The sequence below is a fragment of the Cryphonectria parasitica genome (genome assembly GCF_011745365.1).
Source record: "Cryphonectria parasitica EP155 unplaced genomic scaffold M406scaffold_8, whole genome shotgun sequence".
NCBI classification, from domain to species: Eukaryota; Fungi; Ascomycota; class Sordariomycetes; order Diaporthales; family Cryphonectriaceae; genus Cryphonectria; species Cryphonectria parasitica.
In genome coordinates, this window is record NW_024468916.1 from 1,917,158 (window position 1) to 1,939,975 (window position 22,818).

Sequence of the window (22,818 nt, forward strand, 5' to 3'; positions counted from 1 at the left end):
CAGATGCAACAATCAGTACAGGATCAACAACATTGAGATCCTTAGCAATGCTGGTGAGATTCAAATGGGGAAGTCATATCTCACTCCAGCCCAAGCCGAACTATACCTGCCAAAGCTTCCCAGCATCAATGCTGTAGGTGTTGGGCCTATCCAAGCCCAGGTAAACGCAGGTGAAGCAAAGAAGCGCTATATTAGGAAGGCTGAGTATGATAATAGTGAGGTTGGAGGAGATGCAAGTATGAGAACTGTTGAGGTCCCTATACATTTCGGGAATATTGGACCGGAGAAATCCAACAAGCAATCCAACAGTCTGGACAGAGAGCCAACAGTTCAGGCTATTAGTAACAAGCTCCTGAATCAATTCCTAGACCACCCGTTGAAGATCTTAAGCTGGGAAATAACAGTCATGTTACCAGAATGAAAAGCTCATCTAATTCACAGTCTTCAAGGAGTCAGCTCTGAAGCCCGAAAAGTTGTTGATCTCGATAATCAAACCAGCTCGAACCTGTACAAGGCAGATACTGCTAAATCAGCCAATTCATTGCAGCATAAACCCGGAATCTCGACGCTTTCCCAATCTGAAGGGCTTATTGATAGTCAGATTATCAACACTTGGAATATTACTGAGTACCTTTCGAGACTAGCTCAATCACCCACAGTTCAAGCTTTGTCTCTTGTTGCTGAATCTGGCTATGTCAAGCTTACTGTTAACATGATTCGAGCCTTCAACAAATCCTCATTTCCTTCTGTAACAGCTTCTATGACTGCTCTCAGCAGCATCCGAGATAGGAGCATCGCTCCGGTGGCATATATCCCTCTGCAGCTGAGAGGTAAAGAGAATGAATCTGTACAAGCAATGCTGGATACAGATGCCGAAATGAGCTTGATAGCTCTCTCTCTGTATTCGAGCATGCGCTTATCTTATATGCCAACATCGAATATTATCTTATACACATATAATAGATCAGATATAGCGCTTGTTAGAGTTCTTGAAACCGATGTTTTCTGTAGCAGCTTCTCTGAACAGGTAATATTCTATATCGTCGACAACAGATTGATATCGCCAAATCATCCTATGCTGTTAGGAATGCCGTTTGTAATGCAAACCAAGCTTTCCTTTGATCACTCCATCCCCGGATTTCTCCATGCAAGCTTCGCCTTTGAAGGAGTACAACTGGTTATTACAATCAGCAGTCAGAAACTCCTTAAAGGGGAGGGTTTACACAGAACTATACCAAAAAACTGAGTGCTAGCAGCCACCCTGAGGGATGCAGGGCTGTCAGCGGAGAAGTTGTCCCAGAGTGGGTGTTGTTGGAGGAGGGAGATACAGCTGTGATGTCCATACCTGAACGAGACATTGCGGCTGTTGTGAACAAGTTAATGGTGGAACTGATGGGGAGGAAGTTGAAGGAGGGTTGCTCCATGGTGAATGAGGAAGGAGCGACCCAAGGGTCTTGCCTGTGTGAAATGCACAGCAGCCAGTGCCATTCACGCCAGCCACGTTGTGTGGGGAAGGAAAGAAAAGATGTCTTAAGCCTGGTCAACACTCTTTACAAGCCCAAAGACAAGAAGGTCAAGCCAATTAATGATTCCCAGCCTGATGGTTCAGTACCAGAAGGAACGATCAGGTGGAAGCTTGCCAAGGTTGAGGAGATGAGACGAGCTCAGCAATCCACAAAGCCTACCAAGTATGATGAGTGGATTGAACCCAAGTTCAGCGATCTGGATCCTGATCAGCGCCTGAGACCTGACCAGTAGGCTGCCATGCAAGAGAAAAACTGTAAAGGGTTTTCTGAAGCTGAGAAGGAAATGTTCAAACACATATTGAGAAACAGGATCAAAGCTTTTGCATGGAACTTTACTGAGATTGGAAAGATCATTGAGGAAGTAGCTCCCTTGCAAGAAATCAGAACTGTACCCCACAAGGTCTTTCAAGCGAAGTATATTCCAATCCTCAATGCTCTCAGGCCAAAGCTGATGGAGCTCCTGAAATAATGTATTAAGCAGGAGATCATTAAGGAAAGCTATGCATTATATAGAAACAACTGGTTTCTTGTTATCAAAAAGAATGGTGGCTTACGCCTGATCAATGACGCTCAAAAGTACAACAAGCACAGCCTTAAGGATGCCTTCATGCTGCCTGCCTCAGATGAATTCTCGAAGGAGTTCGCCATATACAAGATTCTTTCACTGCTCAACTTCTTTTCCGAGTATGACTAAGTGCAACTGCATCCTAACAGCAGGAATATGACAACCTTCTCAACGCCCTTAGGCCTGTTCAGGATGTGTACTCTATCCCAGGGTGCTATCAACTCTGTTGCTCAGTTTATGAGAATAATGATTAGACTTCTATATGATCTTATTCCTCATATATGCCAGCCTTTCCTCAACAACATTCCTGTTCGTGGTTCTACAACAACCTATGGGAATGAAGAGGTTCCGAGCTTTTCCGAAGTGCATAGGTATATTGCTGAGCACATCGGAAACCTCAATAAGGTTCTTGTAAATGCAGAGCTGGCTGGAGCTACGATCTCAGCATTCAAGTTAGAATGGTGCTGAGTGAAAGTCGATATGGTTGGTTATATCGTTAGTTCCAGCGGATAACAACCTCAGAACAGAAAGATGGAAAAGCTTCTGGCCTGAACAGAATGCAAGGATATCAAAGACGTCCGCTCTTTCATTGGACTGGTTGTCTATTATGCAGCTTGGATTTGGAACTTCGCAATCATTGCCCGATTACTCTACGATCTTCTCAAGAAAGGTGCTGCGTGAAGGTGGGAGAAGGAACAGAAAGAAGCTGTTGCCATACTTGTCCGAATACTCACATCTCGTTCAGTTATCATTTCAATTGATTACAGCACTGATACTGAGGAGATCATTCTTATGATGGATGCAAGCCTGTTGGGCTGGGGCGCTGCACTGATGCAGGTAGTAGAGGATAAACGAAAGCTAGCACGTTTCGTTAGCGGAACCTGGATAATTGCAGCACAGAAGTACGATGCTACCAAGAGGGAGTATTGCGCTATCCTCTGTGCTCTACAGTCTCTTCAGCAGCATCTCTATGGTTGCTATTTCATTCTGGAAACCGATGCTTGCGTTCTGGTAAACCAACTCAATGGAGGAATGAACGATATACCCGGTGCTCTTCTGAACAGATGGATAGCAGTAATCAAGATGTTTGACTTCACTATCAAACACATTTCCGAGTCAAAGAATCCTGTGGCTAATGCCCTTTCTTGATCTCCATACTCAACGCTACCTAAGAAAGACGAAGATAGCAATGTTGAGGACTGGTATAATGCTCAGCTTAACAGCATGAATTCAGATGGAGCTGATCTAGTATTACTGCTAAATCCAACTCTTCAGTAAACGGAACAGTCGAAACGGTATGCAGAGTTCTTATGCCACGAGATCATTCCACCAAAACTCTCCAAGAGGGATCGCAAGAACTTCATGATAGAGGCATTAAAGTATCAAATACTTAACCAGGCTCTGTAGCGCCGCGCTAGTGCGAAACTCCCACGCTAACGAGTAGTAGATAATTCTGATCTTCGTTGCTGAATTATCAGAGAATGTTATGCCAAGTTTAAACATCGAGATCAAGACTCTACAGTAGCTCGTATTAAGCAACTCTACTACTGAAGAGATCTCTGAACAGATATGGCTAATACTGTCTCGGGTTGCAAGAAGTATGCAAAGTTCGATCCAAAGATGTGGAAGAAAGAAGTGATCCCAACCCTTCCAAGTCAACTCTTCACGAGGATCAGCATCAACATTCAACATATGGCTGAGAATGGCGATTACAGATACCTTGCAGAGGCTCGCTGTGACCTGACCAGCTATATGCTTGCAAGACCCCTCAAGAAAGCTACAGCTGCGGAAATGAGGAAGTTCATTTTGAAAGAGATCATTCTTGTATTCGGGTGCTCTCTCAAAATTACTGTTGATGGAGAATCAGAAAACAAGGCTGAGATAGCCAAGACTATTAGAGCTCTTGGGATCCTGCTTATCCAGATCTTCAGTTACAATCCTCATGCCCAAGGACAAGTAGAAGCTGATCATCTTTCCTTAGCAAGTGCTCTTGCTAAGCTAGCTAATGCTCAATTCTGAAGATGGAGGCAGTACTTGAGACTCGCACTCTTCGCTGAAAGGACTATGATCCGCTAGTTGCATGGATACAGCCCCTTCTATTTGATTTTCAGTTGGGAGCTGCTTATCCCAATTGAAACTGAAATCCCGACGTGAAGAGTTCTTACATGAACCGAAAACCAATCCCCTCAGGAAGCATTTGAAATGCAGTTAAGGATGATTGCAGCTAAGGAAGATGATGTGCAGAAGGCAATTGAAGCTATCCAGGCATACTATCAAAAGATCGCAGCCAAAAATCAAACGCAGGGTTTAGTATGAAAATCTCGACTGAATGTTGAAGATCTCGTGCTTGTCTATAACCACATCCGGAAAATGAGCTACTCGCGCAATACCAAGATCTCTTATAAGTAGAAGGATCCATACCTGATTGCTCAGATCCTAGACAAACATGCTTATGAGCTCAAGACTACAGACGGAGTTCTGCTAAAAGGCACATATTCAGCTACTAATCTCAAAAAGTTCGTGCGGAATATGAATGGCATTTGGGAACCCGAGATGCCCATGCCCTGGGAAGAAGATATCGAGCTTCAACCTGGCCAACTATTAGCAGAAAAGCTGGATTCGATAAGAGCTCCCTAGCGAGAGGAACCAGACAACAATATCCTCGAAGTTCAGAAAGCAGATTCAAGCAACAACGCCACATTCTGGGTTCCAGACATCATTAAGCACAACCCCACACCTAGCCAGACTAGTCCTGATCCAAAGATTGTCAATCTAGCAACTGAAGCGGATAATGATGCTAAGAATGGAAATAGAGTTAGTAACAGTGAACATTTCATACAGGCAGCAGAGAAGGAGAGGCGAGAACAGAAGAAAGCAGATAGAAGTAGGATGTTTATACCAATCCTAACTAAATCAGCATTCCTAGCTCATAGAGGAGATTAATTTCTTTCTGTTCATATTTCCTTTTTGTTTGCAAAATACATTTTCTTTTCATCTTTCCTATTCCATCTCATATGTTTTGCTGGAGGAGGAGGGACGAAGTATCGTCTGCTATCACTTGCTACAGAACACCATAAACCCACCTAAAAATTTCAAAGCATCCAGCACAAAGCATGTTAACCAGCTCTGAAGCTATTTTCATTATTCAAAAATTGCAGTATATTGGAATACAATGCATGAAAAATGCAGAGCGCCGAAGAAACACTGCAATCTATGAAGACCCCTTACTTTTATATATCATCCTCATCACCAGAATATCCATAAATATCATTCGATAGCTCTCTCCTTATTCTGTCCAGATTCATGTCATCCGTATCATCCGCCGAAGAATCGTTATCAAAAACAGAGGAAGAATCTTGAGATTGAACGAACTTAGCTTATTTCTCAACACAAGATCCTACTACAGCCTTGCCCTTGCCTTTATCCTTGCTGCGAAATACAGATCGTGGAGCTGCTTGCCCAAACCCAGATACTCCCTTCTTGAGAGCAGAAGGAGCAGTACTCTTCTTGCCGATCTATGCAGATGAAGTTAGCAGTAATCTTCTTGAGCATCGCAACCATAGTCAGTTATAAGACTTACAGTATCCTGTGGGTACCATTTCCTTAGCACAAGAGGAATCCATTTGATCTGATTATACGCAATACCTTTATCCCGCATAAGCTTGTATTGAGCTTTGATAATACGCTCAACATCAGCATTGGAGTTGACTTGAGAATCTACCTCGATTACACATCGAGGGCTGAGTTGGTAAAACGAGTGCTAACGCTGCAAGAAGAACAATAATTAGTATATACTCAAACCTGGTTAAGGATATCAGAATGGGAATCTTACTTGTATACTGCGCTTTTTAACACAAGGGAAGTCTTTGGTATAATTATATTCAGACTCTGCATAATAAATGCAGTTGCTGCACTTCCCATTGAAGAAGCTCTTCATTGAGATGCATTCTAGGAAAGGCCAGTTAACATTAACCTGCTGCCCCTGAACAGGCATGCAAGCAGTGGCATACTAACGAGAGCAGCAATTGCAAGGAACTAGGTTACGCCGACCATAGAACTGAACGAGAAGGGAATTTACTCGCTCAGGTTGGGAGAAGATGCGGGTAAGGTACTCGCCGAAGGGCTTCCAACTGGCTTTACACACCACAATAGGATTTAGTTTGATAGAATCCTTATTATCCAGCCTTGCGAAATGAGCAGCAAAGCTAGGGCTTGGCAGTGAGTTGTTTCAAAACATGATATCGCCTTGGATATCCCAAGAAGCGTATATCAAGCCAAGATCTCCCTTGATGGTATTGAAGTCTGTAACATCAAGAAAGTCGATATGGATATCCTTGAGCTAGTGGTAGTTGCTGCCCTGAGGAGGAGGAACCGAAGAAGAAAACCAGATCCAGACCTTGTCAACCTCTTGAGGAGCGGTGTTTATCCGCGAAGAGAAAACAGCGTTAGTGACGATTCGAGATATCTTGAGTGTGTTGCAGAGCTGAGCAAGGGAAGGTTGACAGAAGGAGAAGTTGTTGTGCGAAGAATGAATTGAAAGGCAAGGTGAACTGAGGGAGAGGTTGTTGAACAGTTTGCTGAAGGTTGATGAGATGGCAATGAGTGATAAACACACCCAACTGAGTTACCACGCCTTCTATCCAGTCTGTTGCTGAACAGCTCCTATCTGGCCAAGGGTGAAGCTATTTGCCTTGTAACAAACAGAAAGCAGTGAATTACTTGGGTAGTTGCTAGACAAGATAAATTGGCCATTCCATCCACACTCGCAGCCAGCTATTCTTCTTCCTCCTTCAACCTCTTCACAACCACCTTTCTCAAGCATATACACACCCTTTTTCTTCCTCATCAACGCTGCCCCAGACCTGTACACCAACATCAGAGCAAATTGTTAACTGCTCTGCTTACATAATATCATCTTCCTCAACAGATCCTCAGGCTGAAGCTGCATTCTTCTCTATCTTTCTTCCTCAGTCAACACCCTCTCAGTCCCTTAACTTTACACCTTTGCAAACCCCTCTCGCAATTGCTCACCTTCCGACAAAGCTGTTCTTCCCTTTTCACTTTCCTTTCAACTCAGCAGCAATGGCCGAATTCAAGTACTCTCTGTTCCCACCTGTCCAGCATAGCTGAGGGGACTGGATGACCAAGGCCTACTGCTTTCGGACTGTCTTTCCCAGAGCGCCGTACCCAACTGAAGTAATCAAGAGTCGTCCGCCCTACTTCAGTCTAAGGGACGAAGAAAATCATCTGGCAGCAGGACTCGTCGAGAAGTACTTCCCAGGGTTACCCCCTCGCAAGTCGTACTTGCCCACGATCTTCAGCGCCAATCCTTCCAGATACCTTCTCGATATCTATGATCTGGTCGGATTCTTAGATGCAGGAATCCCTCAAGATATTGGTCCGCAGCATGCTGTGGCTGCTTTTCGTCATTACGCTCAGTACAATCAACAAGACGTATTCTTGATAGGATGCCTTCGTATTCCATCGATAGCCCATCCATCTGGCTCTCCTGATATTCTCAATAAACAGAATCTGCCCAAACATGAGGCTAGATAGAAGCGCCTATGGGTTCTCCTCTCAGTCAATACAGCGACTTCAGCTTGTGCTCTGTCTTAGCTCAATATGAAGACTGAAAAAGGATTTTACATCGCTGTGCACAAATCCGACAATATCCTACTGGCTCATGCAAGCAAGCACTATCTGAACAGTCAGCTCAGAAGTGCTGGAGCCAATCGGGATTGGGATTTCGAGAATGTTCCAACTACGCCGCTGGATAACGATTCGAATGCAGCTCTGCTCTATGCAATCGAACTGTTTCGCCTTCGAATCCTGAAATCTACTGATTTCTACCAATCACCTAGTGGCTGTCCAGACTGGAGGCAAGCTCTCTATCTTAACCATAGAGAAACTGCACAAAATGTGAAAGAATGGGGTGCGGAGATGGCTATAACAAGCCTGCACTGCCAGGCCTTCTCCTATGAGCTGGGACACAGCAACTATACGCGATATCCTGATCAGCCATTAAGAAGGAGTGCCTCACTTCAAGAATACAAGGCTGTACAAGTGGAAGCCGGTAGGGTACTGAATATAACCTACAAGCCGAATGTTACCTTCTTCGTGGGAGGAGTTGCAGACTTGCCTGAACTGTCTATTGAAGGCGATCTCAACAGGATGAGGAGGGACATATCAGCCTTTGCCCTGGAGGATTTCAGAGCGAGTAGGGCACCCAGCCTAGTTCCGTCAAGACAACAGTCCCGAGAGAGCACAGCTCCAGCTGGCCCGATCTTGTGTTCATCAAGAGGATGTAGTATCAGCTCAGAGTTAAGTCGACTCCCATCCGGAACTCCTACCGATCCTTACTCCTCTTCACCTCGAGAAACGCCTGTCGGTCCAGGACCAACAATCAACCTGTCAATGCAGCAAACAGCTAGGCCTGGACGTGCTACTGAAGCCCCATTGCATCAGAGACTGAGAAGCAGCAACATCATGCCTCCCAGTTTTCCTGATAGACCTCAGAAGCCTCGTATGCCTCTATGGAATGAGCTTCATAGCCTTAACCCTATCAGGCCCTCAGTGGGTTCTCCGAACTGGACAGGGTTCGATCATGCTATCAAGATGGATATGTATAAAGCGAACTGCGAAAGGATCCGTTGAGTGAGGATGCAGAATCAGGAGAGAACTGCTGCTGCTGCTGCTGCTCGAGCAGAGTTTGAGAGCAGACGGGGACAGAGAAGAGGTCAGCGTTAGGATCTGTCCAGGTTGTGCCCGTGTTACGAATGGACTGAAGATGGATACTGATACTTCTGCATTGATTTGAATGATGGCTCAAGCGATAGGGAGAGGCATGAGGGTTGAATTGGGGGGATGGTTTGGTTTGCAGTGTTTCCTTTGGCAGTTTGCGATGAATTCTTTATTTCTTTACTTCATCTCCCTCTGATCAGACCTGGCACACCATTGGACTTGTCGCAACTTTGGAAGAAAGTTGCTGGGGGAGGACTGTTGTGGTGGCCAGGGTGGTAGTCCGTGGGACGTGGAGTACAGTGGGTCAAGGGTCCTCATACATATAAAGGATACCACCCACTTTTCAAATTCTTTAGCTATAAGCAACAAAAAATAAAGCATCCTTTCTCTTCTTTTCAATTTTAAACCCTTTGGACAGGTCTAAGACAGGTTTTTCACCCTGTTCTTGTGCCCGTGTGGCCTTAGTTTGCTGTCCTCATCTGCACAGGCACGCTTGGGTTGCACGAGCCCTTGCCCATTGCTTCGGCAGCTGTTTGTCCCTTTTTCTTTCGAGGGCGACGGCGCCCTAGTTCTGGTTCAGCAAGAGTTGCAACTATATACAATATTCTATTCAATGAGAGCCAATTCTACAATCCAAATAGCAGTAAGGCATTAGAAGCACTATCTCGTGCTCAGCTAGCATTAATCATTCCAGAGGTTGGAAACGATGAGGAAATCATGGATACAATTGTTGTTGGAGGTATATGGGATTCAGTTCCCTAGCCTAATACTATAAATCGAAACCAAGAATCTTATTCGCTGTTCAACGAGAATAATAGCTTATTCTCAGAGTTTCTCTCGAAAGGTATTCCGAGTTGAAACTCAGGAGTAAGAGCACCTGAAACTAGCAATGGAGCGCTCTTGCAAAGCAATCCATCCCAGGGAAGAAGCTTAGAGGATAAGATGCAAGGACTTCCAACTTCTGAAAAATCTCCCAAGATACCAGAACGAACGGATTAGCCAGAAAGAAGCGCTGCTGCAAGCAGCAAGGATATTTCAGCAACTGAATAAGCATCTTCAAGTACTGAATAACAAGCTACTAGCGCATCTACTGCTCAGAATACGAGCTAGCCTGCAGTGCAAGGGTATAAGCTTAGTTAGGCTTCAACTAGATGTTGTTAAACAAGGAACGAGATCTATGAATCTCAATCCATATAGCATTCAAATAGAGCACAGAAACCAATCGATAAAGCTTGCTAATACCAAGGATTATTCGCCACAGCCTTTATAACAAGCCAAACAGCTCTGATAAACCTCATAGCTACCTTTTTGCCTAATTAGCTAAAGGAAGCAATCAGAATATGAGATAAGCATTTTCAGACTATATACAGTATGGTTGCAGCTGCTGTACTTGAAGCAAACTCTATATGCAGAGGAGCCTCGCACTTGCAGCAAAAGCACTTTAATGCTTCTCAGCAAGTCATAGAGCTGGCGATAGCTGAAAAGAAGCATTATAAATAACTATCACCCGAACCTGAAACCTGGAAAGAAGTACGAAACAGTTCTTTCCACACCGAGTGGTAGAAAGCAATACAATCAGAAATCCAGGGATTAGTTAATAAAAGGGTATAGCAAACTCTCAAGCATGAAAAAGCTAAAGAGAAGCTACTGCTACTCAAATGAGTATACAGATATAAACTTGATGAGAATAGTTACTTAATCTCATTCAAAGCCCGAATCTGTATACAAGGAAACCTGCAAAAAGCAAGCAATCTTCAAGATACGTATGCAGCAATGCTAGCTGCACGCTTCTTTCGCATACTTATAGCTGTGGCAGCATATTTCAATCTAGAGATCAACCAGATGAATGTTATCAGAGCATTCCTGAATGCTAGCAGGAAAAGCCAGGAAAGCATTTTCTGTAAGCTGCCTGATGGATTCAAGAAGGAAGGGAAAATTATGCTTCTGAAAAAGGCACTATACAGCCTGAGAGACTCGCTAGCACTCTGGTACAAGCACTTCTGCTCAACTCTGCGAAATCTCAGCTTTACGCCCTCAACTGAAGAGCTCTGCATGTTTACTAACAAAGCAAACAAGCTAATTATCCTGTTCTATATGAATGATATCCTACTGTTCTATCTGCAGAACCAGGCATCAAAGATATGCAGAATGAAGAAAGAGATCTTCGAGGCATATGAGGTAAAGAATCAGAGAGCAGCAGAATGATTCTTAGGAGTTCGAATCATCAGAAACAGAGCTAACTACACGATCAGCCTAGTTCACAATGCATACATCGAGAAAATAGCCAACAAGTTTAGCCTTGCAGCTAATACAGCTTTAATACCTTCAATGCCTCTGAACCTTGGGAAGCTTATCAAATGGAAAGAGGAAGCATTAAAAAACCAAATCAAGAAGTATCAGGAGAAGATTGGATCAATCCTGTATACTGCTATCATGATAAGACTAGATATAGCTTTTGCATATACTCTTCTCTCCAGATTTTTAACAAATCTAGAGCCAAAGTACCTGGAATAAGCAGACAGAGTAATCTATTACTTGTACGGAATGAGATTTCTAGCAATTCAGTACGGAGGAAGCCACTTTGAGGCTCAAGCCCTGCTAATCGCCAGAGATGCTTCCTTTGCCGACGATGCAGAGAATCGAAAATCCTCACAAGGATATATCTTCAGCCTATTCGGAGATCCTATACAATGGAAAGCAACAAAGCAAAGCCTGGTAATCATCTCAATCACAGAGGCTGAACTGTATGCCCTCTCAGCCACAGCTAAGGAAATGATTGCCTTACAACGCTTCTTTTGAAACTTCACTTTGAACCTCAGCAAGCTCTGAAATATCTTCTGTAATAATCAACAAGCTATACAGCTGATAATTACAGAGCATAAAAGGATAAATATAAAGCTTCACTATATGAATATACACCAAATGTAGCTCAAGCAGGAGTTCCAAAAGAGCAAATTCCAGATCTCATATATGCCAACACAGAGTATGCCAGCTGATGGACTAACCAAGAACCTCAATTGAGCGCAGTTCGAATACTTCAGAGCGCTCCTCAATCTTCAGGATATCAGCTATGCCTTGAATCAGAGAACCAAGAAGGAATCTAAAGGGATATAGATGGGCAACTCGATCTCACATTGGCTTTTTTTGGATGCTTTCAATTACTGAATTTCATTTGTCAAAATCAAAAACGAGAGCCTATAGCTCAGAGATATCATCCAGAAACACGCAAACCAAGCGCGCAGCCTTCATCAAACAACGAACCAAAGGACTTAACTACAAAAAAAAACCCAATCATCCACTAAAGCCTAGAGTATACCTAAGCCTGAACAGGGCTCACTCCTTAGATGGGAGATGAAGGGTAGCCAGCACTGCCTCGATATCAGCTTTAGCTTTCTTGTGCTTCAGATATCATTCACGGTAAGACTCAACAGGATGATCATCGACAGAGCGCGAGACAGACTGAACAGCAGCTTGAGGACTTGAAGCAGGCAGGCCAGACCGCTGTTCCTGGAAACAAGAACAATCAGTTCAGCTCATACTAATCCCCAGGCAGCTCTTTCTATACTCACATCAGGAAGAGGATGCCAACCAGCAGTTGGAATCAAGATAGGCTGAACAGGGCTTGCGCTCTTCTCTATAGCTATCGAGAAACTACCATGCAACTCAGATACGCTAGCAGAGAAGCTGGGGTTTGTACCCAAGGGATCCTCATCAGTCTTCACATCGGGAGAAGAACCAGAAGAGGCCACATGGATCTCGCCCTCAGCAGAATCGCTGTCATCGGAAACAGCTATACTAAGCTCGCTGAGAGGGATAGAAACGTTAGACTCGCCTAACGAGAAATCTGGAGTAATTAGAAGAGGCATATTGACGCGCAGAGGCTTTCAAAAATCTTGAAAACAGATGGAAAAAGAGCTAGTTGAAAAAGAAAGAGGACTGGAAGAAGGCAAGGCGATTGTAAAACGCGCTCACATAAGCTTAAACGCATCTGCGGAGACCCCACAAAAGACCCACTTTTCTGGCACATCTGACCAGTCAGATGGGGGGTGTGTGAAAAATGGGGCATATTTAACCCTAACCCTCTGTTTTGGTCTCCTTATAAACCATCTCAGAGCCTGGTTTAGTTACTTAGAAGATCTTCCTTTTGTATTAGATAGATTCAATCTCAACACTCATTCAGCCACTTCCACGTGCTCAGCTCATACGTTTCTCCTTATCTTTATACCCCTGGAATGCTGTCTTGCTGTGCGATTTACGTCAGCAAATGATTCTTCTCACACGAGGGCGTTCTATGTAGAATTTAATGTAGAAATGCATAATATTCATCTGGAACTTACGTGCAGGTCTCTGGATTGCGTATGTTAAGATGCGCTCGTGTTTTCGGCACGCCGCTGCAATGATCTGAATCGTGTGATTACATAGTATTGACCATGTTCCGCTTTTCTGGACATTGGTGTCACTCAGCGCCAGAAGTGCGCCATTGTTCTCTTTGGCAATAATGACTCATGGTCAACTGGGAATACATTGTGTCTGGCACAAGGAGAACGAAGTGGCGAGCAGACGTCTCGCCTCGTCTTTCTCCACCAAGCGGTCCACGAACAACTCAAGGCTGGCCCACAGGGTCACTGCCAACCGAGCTATATTTACAGTAGCGGTCACGCCGTGTGCTGTCGCTAGTTGGGAAAAGTGGACTGGAAACGAGAACTTGCATGCTTTATCGCACCCACTATGCCTTCCGACTTTCTGCAGCTCGCATATATGACCGCAGTTTCATTCACCGACTAGACTTTACCTAGAACAGAGGCTCCAGTAGAGATAGAGGGCTTGGCCAACCATATGCACTGAAAACTCTTACATGTGCCCGGAGTTGCCAAATCTGAACATTCCTACAGAGACACGTGGGAATATTCCGCAAAAACTGCACACCACGGCCGATAGCGAGCCGCTGCGGTCCACCCGTGTCTGCGGCATTCGTACCCAACCATGGAGGCCATAAATACATTATGGTCTTCGCCAGCTTGGAGCTGCGTACAACTTTCAAGCGATACTATGCCCCTCGAGAGCAAACATCCGGGTCAAGTGTCATAGTTTCCGACTCGGTGCGCTCTTGAAATTTCGTCAAGATAAGCCCTGTCCAGCACGATGCTCAGCCTCCAGGAAAAAATTACGGGCTCATGGCTTATAGCCCTCATCACTATTCTCGACGCGGGTGAGTTTCCACCAGTTTATGTGAACGATAACAAAGGCTGAGCAACTAACATCGATCGCTGTAGGAAACTCTTGCTGGTTCGGTTATGATCAGGTGAGGCTCTGAAGTTTTTTGCTTCCCCCAACATGTTGTGTCTGGTATGTCCGCTCATGTATTTGTTGTTAGGGAGTGTTCGCCGGAGTGCTTGTCTCGCCGGATTTCCTCGCCCGGTTTCCAACGACTGAAGATGCCAATGTTTCCGGCATTACTTCTAGCTGCTTCTTCCTCGGTACGTAATCCTATCTCTTCAATGCGATGCCCTGCCCTCGCCCGTTTAAAACAATGAATACACCACAATATCGTTCTAACACCAAACAGGAGCGGGCGCGGGCGCATTGGCCGCCTTTTTATTGGGCGACAAGCTCGGCAGACGACGGACAATTGCTCTTGGCTTGTTGTGCAATACCGTCGGCGCCCTGCTGCAGACCCTCTCATGGCATCTTGCGCAGATGATCATTGGACGCCTTATTAACGGCTTCGGCATCGGCCTCGTCTCCTCGATGTCTCCTGTCTACCTCTCAGAGTGTTGCAAGTCCAATGTCCGAGGGATGCTGATGGGGGTTGCCACGTGTTGTAACGTGGGCTGCTTCTGCATTGCAAACTGGATAGCATACGGCCTCTATTACAGGGGAGACGCCTTCCAATGGCGGTTCCCGCTGGGCTTCCAGCTTGTTTTTCTTTTCGTGGTGGCGCCGATCTTGACCATCCTGCCAGACTCGCCTCGATGGCTGCTACTCAAGGACCGTGACGAGGAAGCTCTCCTTACTCTGTCAAGACTGATGGGGCATAACAGAAGCGTTGAAGATGCAGCCGTCTTGGCGGAGTTTGCTTCCATCAAATCCGCAATTCGGATGGAGCGAGAAGATCGGGTCCCAATCATGGACGTACTCTGTCATCGGGACAAGACTCAGAATTTCAGGCGACTCATCCTGAGTTGTGGGACACAATTTTTTCAGCAGTTCACGTAAGATGCCCCTTCATTTGATTTAAATACATGTTATCAGCATTGCTAACAAGAGTTTGCAGTGGCGTGAACGCCTGGGGTTGGTCGCTTAGAAAGTCTTTTGCCCGCCGACTGCAGACTAACTCATATATGTCTAGGATTCTATCTTCCAACATTGTTGCAAGAATTTGTTGGCTACGATCAACAAATGAGCCGCTTGATTTCAGCAGCGAGTAGTACCATCTACGTTGCCTGTAGTTTCGCATGCTTGATGCTCATTGACCGGGTCGGACGTCGCAAGTGAGTCGATGGCACCATTGCCCCTCCCAATCGTCTCTTTGGCTGACATGTTTCAGGATGATGATGTACTCCCCAATTTTCATTGGAATTTGTCTCCTTATTGCGGCTATTGGTCTGGAAGTTGGAGAGAGTGACCCGTCGAAGAAGCAAGTGGTAAGATCAACCTGCACATTGCCATTTTGTATAGACCCACAAAATAAGACGACTAACTTAAACTTGCAAAATGAAGATGGGCCGGCTCGCGACATCCATGATTCTTCTGTATCACGTCTTCTTTGGGCTGGGATTCTCGACCGTCCCCTGGGTTTATAGCGCCGAGGTCAACAGTCTCGGGTGGCGTACCCGCGGCGCAGCCGCAGCAACTTCTGTCAACTGGATATTTGGTTTCGTGGTTGTACAGATCACGAAGGTCGGCCTTGATCATCTGGGATGGCGTTTCTTTTTAAGTAAGTGTGCTTCACACAGCGCCTTTCCGACCCTTTCCGGGCCGTCTTTTTGACTCACGGATGAACCCTCAAACCAATGCTCCTTTTCTAATGGTTTTCAGTGTTCGCCGTCTTTTCGTTCGCAATCTCGCCCATGATTTATATGTTCTATCCAGAAACCGCAAACAGAACGCTCGAAGATATGGATCAAATTTTCATACACAACCCCTCGGCCTTCGTCTTCGCAAATAGAGTTGCGATACAGTCTGGGCGACCGCAGCTTTTTGTTGACGCTGAGGCACTACGAATAGCTCGCGCAGAAAATGATTCTAGAGACGCTGTTCTAGCTGGGGACGAGAAAATCCGTTCTCCCCAGGAGAGTATCATGGAGGTGTAGATAGTTTAGCGCATAGCAAATTTTGAAGACAGTATTGCTATCCATGCATTCTATCCATGCATGACACACCGGTGTCGCAGCTGGTCCATATACAGGCTTAGGAGCGACGGCGAAAAAGGCTCTTTCTGACTACCGGCTTGACTACGAAGTTTCAAATAGGCGACAATGATTCAATGTTGCACAACTCCATCACTATGAACACAAGTGAACGACATGTTACTGATTTTCAAGCGCTGTGCTATGGATATTGTCCACAGAACCACACTGGCATGGGCTCTCGGAGTAAGCATTTACTGACTTCAGGAAGCCCAGTCAGTTGGTTGTGGGCAGGCCAGAAAATCATCAGACGGGCAACAATTCAACCGGCTCGCCTTACGGAATGCACCAATCAATGCAGTCAAGCTCCACACTAGGCAATCCCCTTACCCCCCCTCTCCCTCTGATCCCTCTGGCAAAGCGACTTCTTCATAACTTACTATTACTTTCAAGTGCTGTGGAATAAGCATGCGCGTGAAGGCGCAGTAGGGTATTCAATGCTTACAGTAATATACGCTACCGGACGCGCAAGATGTTTGTGGCAACCGAGCGAATCACTATCCGAAGTTGCACCCAAGGAGCCTGATTATGGCTTTGATGTGGCACCATGACCATGGCAGTAGTTGCGGCACAGCCGCAGTAAGCAGGCATAGCGCAGGAGCCGGAGTTCGGAATACAAAGTCTCGATAACGACCCAGGGCCAGCATCCCGAGATAGCGTACCAACTTTTGATTTTATATAAAACTTGCGCATCAGCTGTCACGTCGCGATTGATAAGTGGCACGATTATTATTATGTGGTGCTTGTCTTCGAGGAAAGAGTATCTGGATATCTGAAGCGAGTCGAACCGTCGTCGAATACAAGGCACCGAAAATGAGTTTCTCCAGTTGTCCGAGCGACAGTGCTTTTGGGCCAGCTGTTCGAGGATGCCGGGCTGATTTTGACTTCACACTGAAGTTCGAGAAAATCTTCCTCAGCATCATCCCAGCCTCAGTTTTCATTGCTATCTCGCTTCCCAGGCTTGTCTACCTATCAGGCCGCCCTTCAATTGTCAAAGGGACAGCACTACGAATTTTTAAATATGTAAGCCTAGAGACCTTTGATTCAAGGCTCGGATTTAAGTTGAGTGCTATCAGGCTCTGATATTTAGCTCACAAAATCATGTGAACAGTTCGCGATCGGAATTTATGCAGCCCTCCACCTTGCACTACTGGGTCTGATAGCAGCCCAGCCAGCGGGCATGCGAGTTCTGAACATCTCTACGGCGACTCTGACCTTCCTTTCGTCGATATGCATACTGCTTTTGTCAGGTCTAGAACATGGCCGCTCACCACGACCGTCCCTACTGCTCAGCGGGTATCTGTTTCTTACCATATTGTTCGACACTGCCCAAGTCCGGACTCTTTGGCTGGCTTCCAGGACATACGAGGAATTCGCCATAACAAAAGTGACAACAGCCGCACTAGGGGTCAAGTTGGCACTTGTCTTTCTGGAAGCTCAGCCAAAGGCAAGATGGGTGACTCTGGACACCAAGAGCCACAGCCCAGAGGAATTGACCAGTCTGTATGGCCTGGGAGCCTTCATCTGGCTCAACAAGCTATTTTTGGCTGGTTATGGAAAGATTCTCCACATGGACGATCTTTTCCCTTTGGACAGCAGAATGGCAGCAGAAGTGTTGGAGAAGCAGCTAAACGATATTCTGCACAACACCAAATCCCGAGGGCAAAAATATGGATTAATCAAAGCCTTGGCGAGAATGCTGGCGCCCAATCTCCTGTTGCCCGTTGCTCCCAGGATTGCCATGACTGGGTTTACGTTCTGTCAGCCTTTCCTGATCAATGCGACCCTCTCGTTCTTGGAGCTGCCAACCGCATCAAGAGATCCTAATGTAGGGTACGGCCTCATTGGTGCCACGATGCTCACATATTTTGGTCTGGCTGTGTCGACCGCGTTGTATTGGTATTACCATGAACGGTCTTTGTGGATGACTCGCGGTGCTCTAGCTTCAGCGATATACAGGAAGACGGTGAGCAACTCTTGGAAATCTATCAGTTTATGATGTTATGCTGACAGATTGCATAGACCGAGGCAAAAGTGAGCATTGCAGGCGACTCTGCAGCGATAACTTTAATGAGTACCGATGTCGAGAAAATAAGGTCGGGAATGATGATGATCCAGTAAGTGGTTCCCACATATATGCACCCATTCTGATGAGGCCCGAGACTTCCATTGGGTATACTCAGTCGGTACCAGATTTTGGTGTAAATGCTGACGCCAGCTCAAACAGTGAGTTCTGGGCTGATTGCATCGAAGTCGGGCTCGCCAGCTTTCTACTCTACCGGTCGCTGGGTGTTGCTTTCCTGGCGCCTGCCGTGATCGTCGCCGTGGTCACCATATTGAGCTCGGTGATCGCCAGCTTCACTGGGGCGCGTCAAAAGCAGTGGATGGAAAGAATCCAGACTCGAGTTGGGATGACAGCAAACGTCATCTCCCATATGAAGAATCTCAAGATCTCTGGCTTGGCTCTGCCTATTCAGTTCATCATTCAAAATCTGAGAGTGGATGAGCTGAGAGTCGGAGGGCGTTTCAGAATTGTTGAGTGCTGGATGGTTCTCCTGTCCTACGTGCCGACGTTCATATCGCCTGTGGTCACTTTTGCTTGTAAGTTGAAGACCAGATCCATTGCTTACACCATGCCATTCTTTTTCCCCACCCCATTACAGGCTCAGCAAAGTATTTCCCCTTCGACACACTGCATCACGACGTGATTTAGATGTGTTTTTGTGGCCCTTCTTGTGCGAGTACTAAAGTTTGAATGATACAGGGACTTCAAAGACACTCACTGTGACACGAATGTTCACTTCCTATTCATACCTGAGTCTTCTTTGCACTCCCCTCGTCGACATATTCCAATGCGTCCCGCAAGTCATGTCAGCTATTGCGTGTCTCGACCGGATACAAACTTTCCTCGAAGCAGATAGCAGAGAGGATTTCCGCAGTGCCATATCTGCAGAGCCCCCCGCCGGAAAGAGTTCTGGAGAGGAGAAGACAGCCATGTCGGCCTCTCAGCTTCATGGGAAGCCTGTGATTGGCGTCTCCAGAGGTAGTTTTGGGTGGACTGACGGAGCTAGTAAAACTCTTTCAGACATCGACATGAACATACCGGCTGGTCAGCTCACAATTGTTGTCGGGCCGATCGCATCTGGAAAATCAACATTCTGCAAAGCGTTACTCGGCGAAGTTCCGATTTTTGATGGCCAAGTCACTCTTGGCAGGTATCTGAGACGGGTCGGATACTGCGATCAAACCCCTTTTCTCACTAATGCCACCATCAAGAAAAACATTATAGGGTTCTCGTCTTTCGATAAAACGCGATACGACGAGGTGATCGAAGCAGCAATGCTCCGGCCTGACTTTTCCACTCTTCCTCAGGGTGATGAAACCAGAATCGGAAGCAATGGAATCTCACTCAGCGGCGGTCAGAAGCAGCGTGTTTCCATAGCAAGAGCCCTCTACCTCGAGACCAACCTTTTTATTTTCGACGACGTCCTAAGCGGTCTTGATGCCGACACTGACGAGCAGGTCTTCCTGCGCGTATTCGGGCCTGACGGTATCATCAAGCGAAGAAACGCGACCGCAGTCCTCTGCACTCATTCGGTCCGGCATCTTCCCGCGGCTGATCATATCATAGCCATCGGCGCCAATGGACGCATTGTTGAGCAGGGCCATTTTGAGGATCTCGTCGCAAACAAGAGCTATATACATAGCCTTGGGGTCAAGGCCGGAACTCCAGACCAGAGCTCCTCAAAGTCGAGTGGCATCTCGATGGCGTACAACGAGGAAACGGCCCCTGAGCCTCTGCTCCGGGTCAACACGACGATTACGACAGGTCCCTCCACTACCCAGGAAGACAGAAGCAGAATGAATGGAGACAGTGCTGTCTACAAGCACTATTACAAAAGCATCGGATTCTGGCCAGTTGCTTTGTTTCTTCTAATGGCTGTGGCCGATGGGTTCTTTTGGAACTGGCAGAGTATTTGGATTAACTTCTGGAGTGACGGAATCACCAAAAACCCTCCGAGTCACAGCTCAGGGTATTACCTTGGATTCTTTGCTCTTTTCCAAATCCTTGCATGCGCATTTCTGTTCTGGAACGTCTGGATCTGTCAGCAGCGAATGCTCACCGCGTCAGGTGCCTCGTTGCACAAGGCAGCGTTGAGCACCGTTATCACGGCCCCCCTGAAGTTCTTCACATCGACAGACAACGGTGTCGTGACGAATCTCTTCTCTCAAGATATGACTTTGATGGATGGCGAGCTCCCCCTGGCTTTGATCAATACTAGCGTGACCGCGGCTGTGAGTGTTGGCATGGCTGGTGTGATAGCATCCTCTAGCCCATACCTTGCCATCACCTACCCGTTCTTGGTGGCTGTTCTCTGGCTCATCCAGAAATTCTATCTCAGAACGAGCAGGCAGCTTCGACTTCTGGATCTTGAAGCAAAGAGCCCTCTCTAGTAAGCATTTCTACCCGTTGTGCGAGGTATGGTGAGATTGGTTCTGACTATTCGTCCCAGCACTCATTTCATGGACACGATGAAAGGTATTGCCTCCTTCCGTGCCTTCGGCTGGACTCAAGACGGCATCGAAATGAGCAATCGCCTGCTCGACAACTCACAGCGACCGGCCTATCTCCTTGCTATGATGCAGCGCTGGCTAGGATTTACGCTCAATTGCGTCGTCGCCGTGCTTGCGACTCTGGTCGTCACCATGTCGACACAGCTTTCCTCAGGGACAGGCTTCACTGGCGCGTCACTGGTCACATTGATGTCTTTTGGGATCATGGTCACAGTAATGATCCGGTCCTATACCCAGCTTGAGACCTCCCTCGGTGCCATTAATCGACTGAAGACCTTCTCTGAGACAGTCAAATCTGAGTCACAACCCGGCGAAAACGTCTCTCCTAACGAGGCATGGCCGCAGAACGGAGAGATACGCATAGAGGGTGTATCTGCCTCTTACAAGTAGGTCCACATGCAAATGTGCTATAAAACCGTCCTTTACCTTTGCTAATTTTCTTTCACGTGTTCCTAGTCAATCCACGACCGACCACCTGGGAGAGAAGCCAAGTGACGGCGAACTCGCGATCCGCGACCTCAACCTTGTCATTCGTAGCGGCGAGAAGGTGGCCATCTGTGGGCGCAGCGGAAGTGGGAAATCGTCGACCATCTTGTTGCTATTGCGGCTCCTGGATCCGGTCCCACTCACGGCTGAGAATATGTACATCGACGATGTGCCCCTTCACCAGATCGACAGACAAATCCTGCGCCAACGCATCATTGCCGTCCCCCAGGAGACCGTTTTCCTGCCCGACGGCAGCAGCGTCAAGGAGAATGTGGATCCCTTCGGTTCGTCCTCTGAACTTGAGTGCCGCTCGGTCCTGGAGACGGTTGATCTTTGGTCTTTTATCAGCGAAAGAGGTGGTCTTGAGGCAGGAATGAGTGCGGATACCCTGAGCCAGGGGCAGAAGCAGCTCTTTAGCCTCGCCCGAGCTATACTGAGGCGGAGGCTAAGGTCGAGAAACGTGGTCAAAGGAGGTGATCGGGGCATTCTGCTGCTCGATGAGATCAGCTCGAGCGTAGACTTGGATACGGACCGCGCAATGCAGCGCATAATCCACAGAGAGTTCGAAGGCTACACTATTGTCATGGTCAGCCATCGGTTAGACATGGTTATGGACTTTGATAAGGTCATTGTGATGGAAAGAGGCTCTGTAGTAGAGACTGGTCCACCGCGGACTTTGCTGGAGAAGGACTCGAGCAGGTTTAAGGATCTGTGGCTGCTGTCTCACACTGACAAGGAAATATGAGCATGATGAGCACAAGAAAACATATGGAGGTAGATCAACTTAGTTTATATCATGGACCATAGCAGGGCGTGATCAAGCTGCGTCCATACACACGTGGCTCCCTTTTCCTCCTTCAAACGCACGCATTCTCTCTCTCTCTCTCTCTTCTTTTTCATCCTTGCTTTTTTGTATCCCCCCCTCCCCGGTAGTCTTCCAACCCTACTTCCACATACTCTTTGTCGACAACAGAAATGGAGATATCCAACAAATGAGCTTCTCCTAGCTGCTTTGAAACAAATTATCAGAATCGTGTCCTGGAGAGCCTGTCGCAATCTGCTTCTCAATCTGTGTCCTTCCCATACTACTGGCATCATCAGGGTTCGGGTTGGGCTAGTCAGGCTGAGCTGTCTGGCCCATGGCATCATCGACTTAAAGAGAGAAAACTCACTCGACACCGAAATTACATAACCTGCCGCCTCCCGATACTCTTTCATGTCTGTCTCACACCCTTTACGTCTCGATTGGCCAAGGCATTTGTTTGGAAGCAACGTCAAACATGCTGGAACTCGTGCCTAAAAAAGTGGCCCATGCTGGAGAACGGAGAGACTGCCGATATAAGGTTGCTAACACTTCCTCATAAGAAGTGGTGGTTCGGAAAACCCCTTGGGCGTTCATGACCGTGAACTGACAAATCCTACAAAACTTCTAAACATGTTCACACATGCACAAATATCTCTCTCCACTCAAGAGTTTACTTTTCAGTCGTCTTCCACGACCGATCTCAACTGCACC

At 46.6% G+C, this 22,818-nt stretch overlaps 4 protein-coding genes across 4 annotated transcripts; all 4 read left to right on the forward strand.

Annotated features, from left to right (window-relative positions):
* Nucleotides 1-5,614: 5,614 nt before the first annotated feature.
* Nucleotides 5,615-5,875, forward strand: M406DRAFT_64842 (uncharacterized protein; the record flags this gene model as incomplete). The annotated part of the gene is made up of 2 exons (XM_040924898.1): nt 5,615-5,653; nt 5,699-5,875. 2 exons carry the CDS (start codon nt 5,615-5,617, stop codon nt 5,873-5,875), a joined length of 216 nt encoding a protein of 71 aa, XP_040772660.1.
* A 5,285-nt stretch (nt 5,876-11,160) lies between these two features.
* M406DRAFT_265518 (uncharacterized protein) lies at nt 11,161-11,346 on the forward strand (the record flags this gene model as incomplete). The annotated part of the gene is made up of 1 exon (XM_040917740.1): nt 11,161-11,346. One exon carries the CDS (start codon nt 11,161-11,163, stop codon nt 11,344-11,346), a length of 186 nt encoding a protein of 61 aa, XP_040772661.1.
* Nucleotides 11,347-13,974: 2,628 nt separating this feature from the next.
* M406DRAFT_347965 (general substrate transporter) lies at nt 13,975-16,188 on the forward strand (the record flags this gene model as incomplete). The annotated part of the gene is made up of 9 exons (XM_040922349.1): nt 13,975-14,041; nt 14,106-14,134; nt 14,207-14,309; nt 14,399-15,044; nt 15,107-15,123; nt 15,182-15,323; nt 15,380-15,476; nt 15,553-15,769; nt 15,871-16,188. 9 exons carry the CDS (start codon nt 13,975-13,977, stop codon nt 16,143-16,145), a joined length of 1,593 nt encoding a protein of 530 aa, XP_040772662.1. The 3' UTR covers nt 16,146-16,188.
* Nucleotides 16,189-17,054: 866 nt separating this feature from the next.
* On the forward strand, nt 17,055-22,047 carry M406DRAFT_266421 (P-loop containing nucleoside triphosphate hydrolase protein; the record flags this gene model as incomplete). Its single annotated transcript, XM_040917800.1, has 7 exons — nt 17,055-17,264; nt 17,353-18,207; nt 18,264-18,358; nt 18,469-18,842; nt 19,006-20,695; nt 20,756-21,202; nt 21,309-22,047. 7 exons carry the CDS (start codon nt 17,055-17,057, stop codon nt 22,045-22,047), a joined length of 4,410 nt encoding a protein of 1,469 aa, XP_040772663.1.
* Between the last annotated feature and the right edge of the window lie 771 nt (nt 22,048-22,818).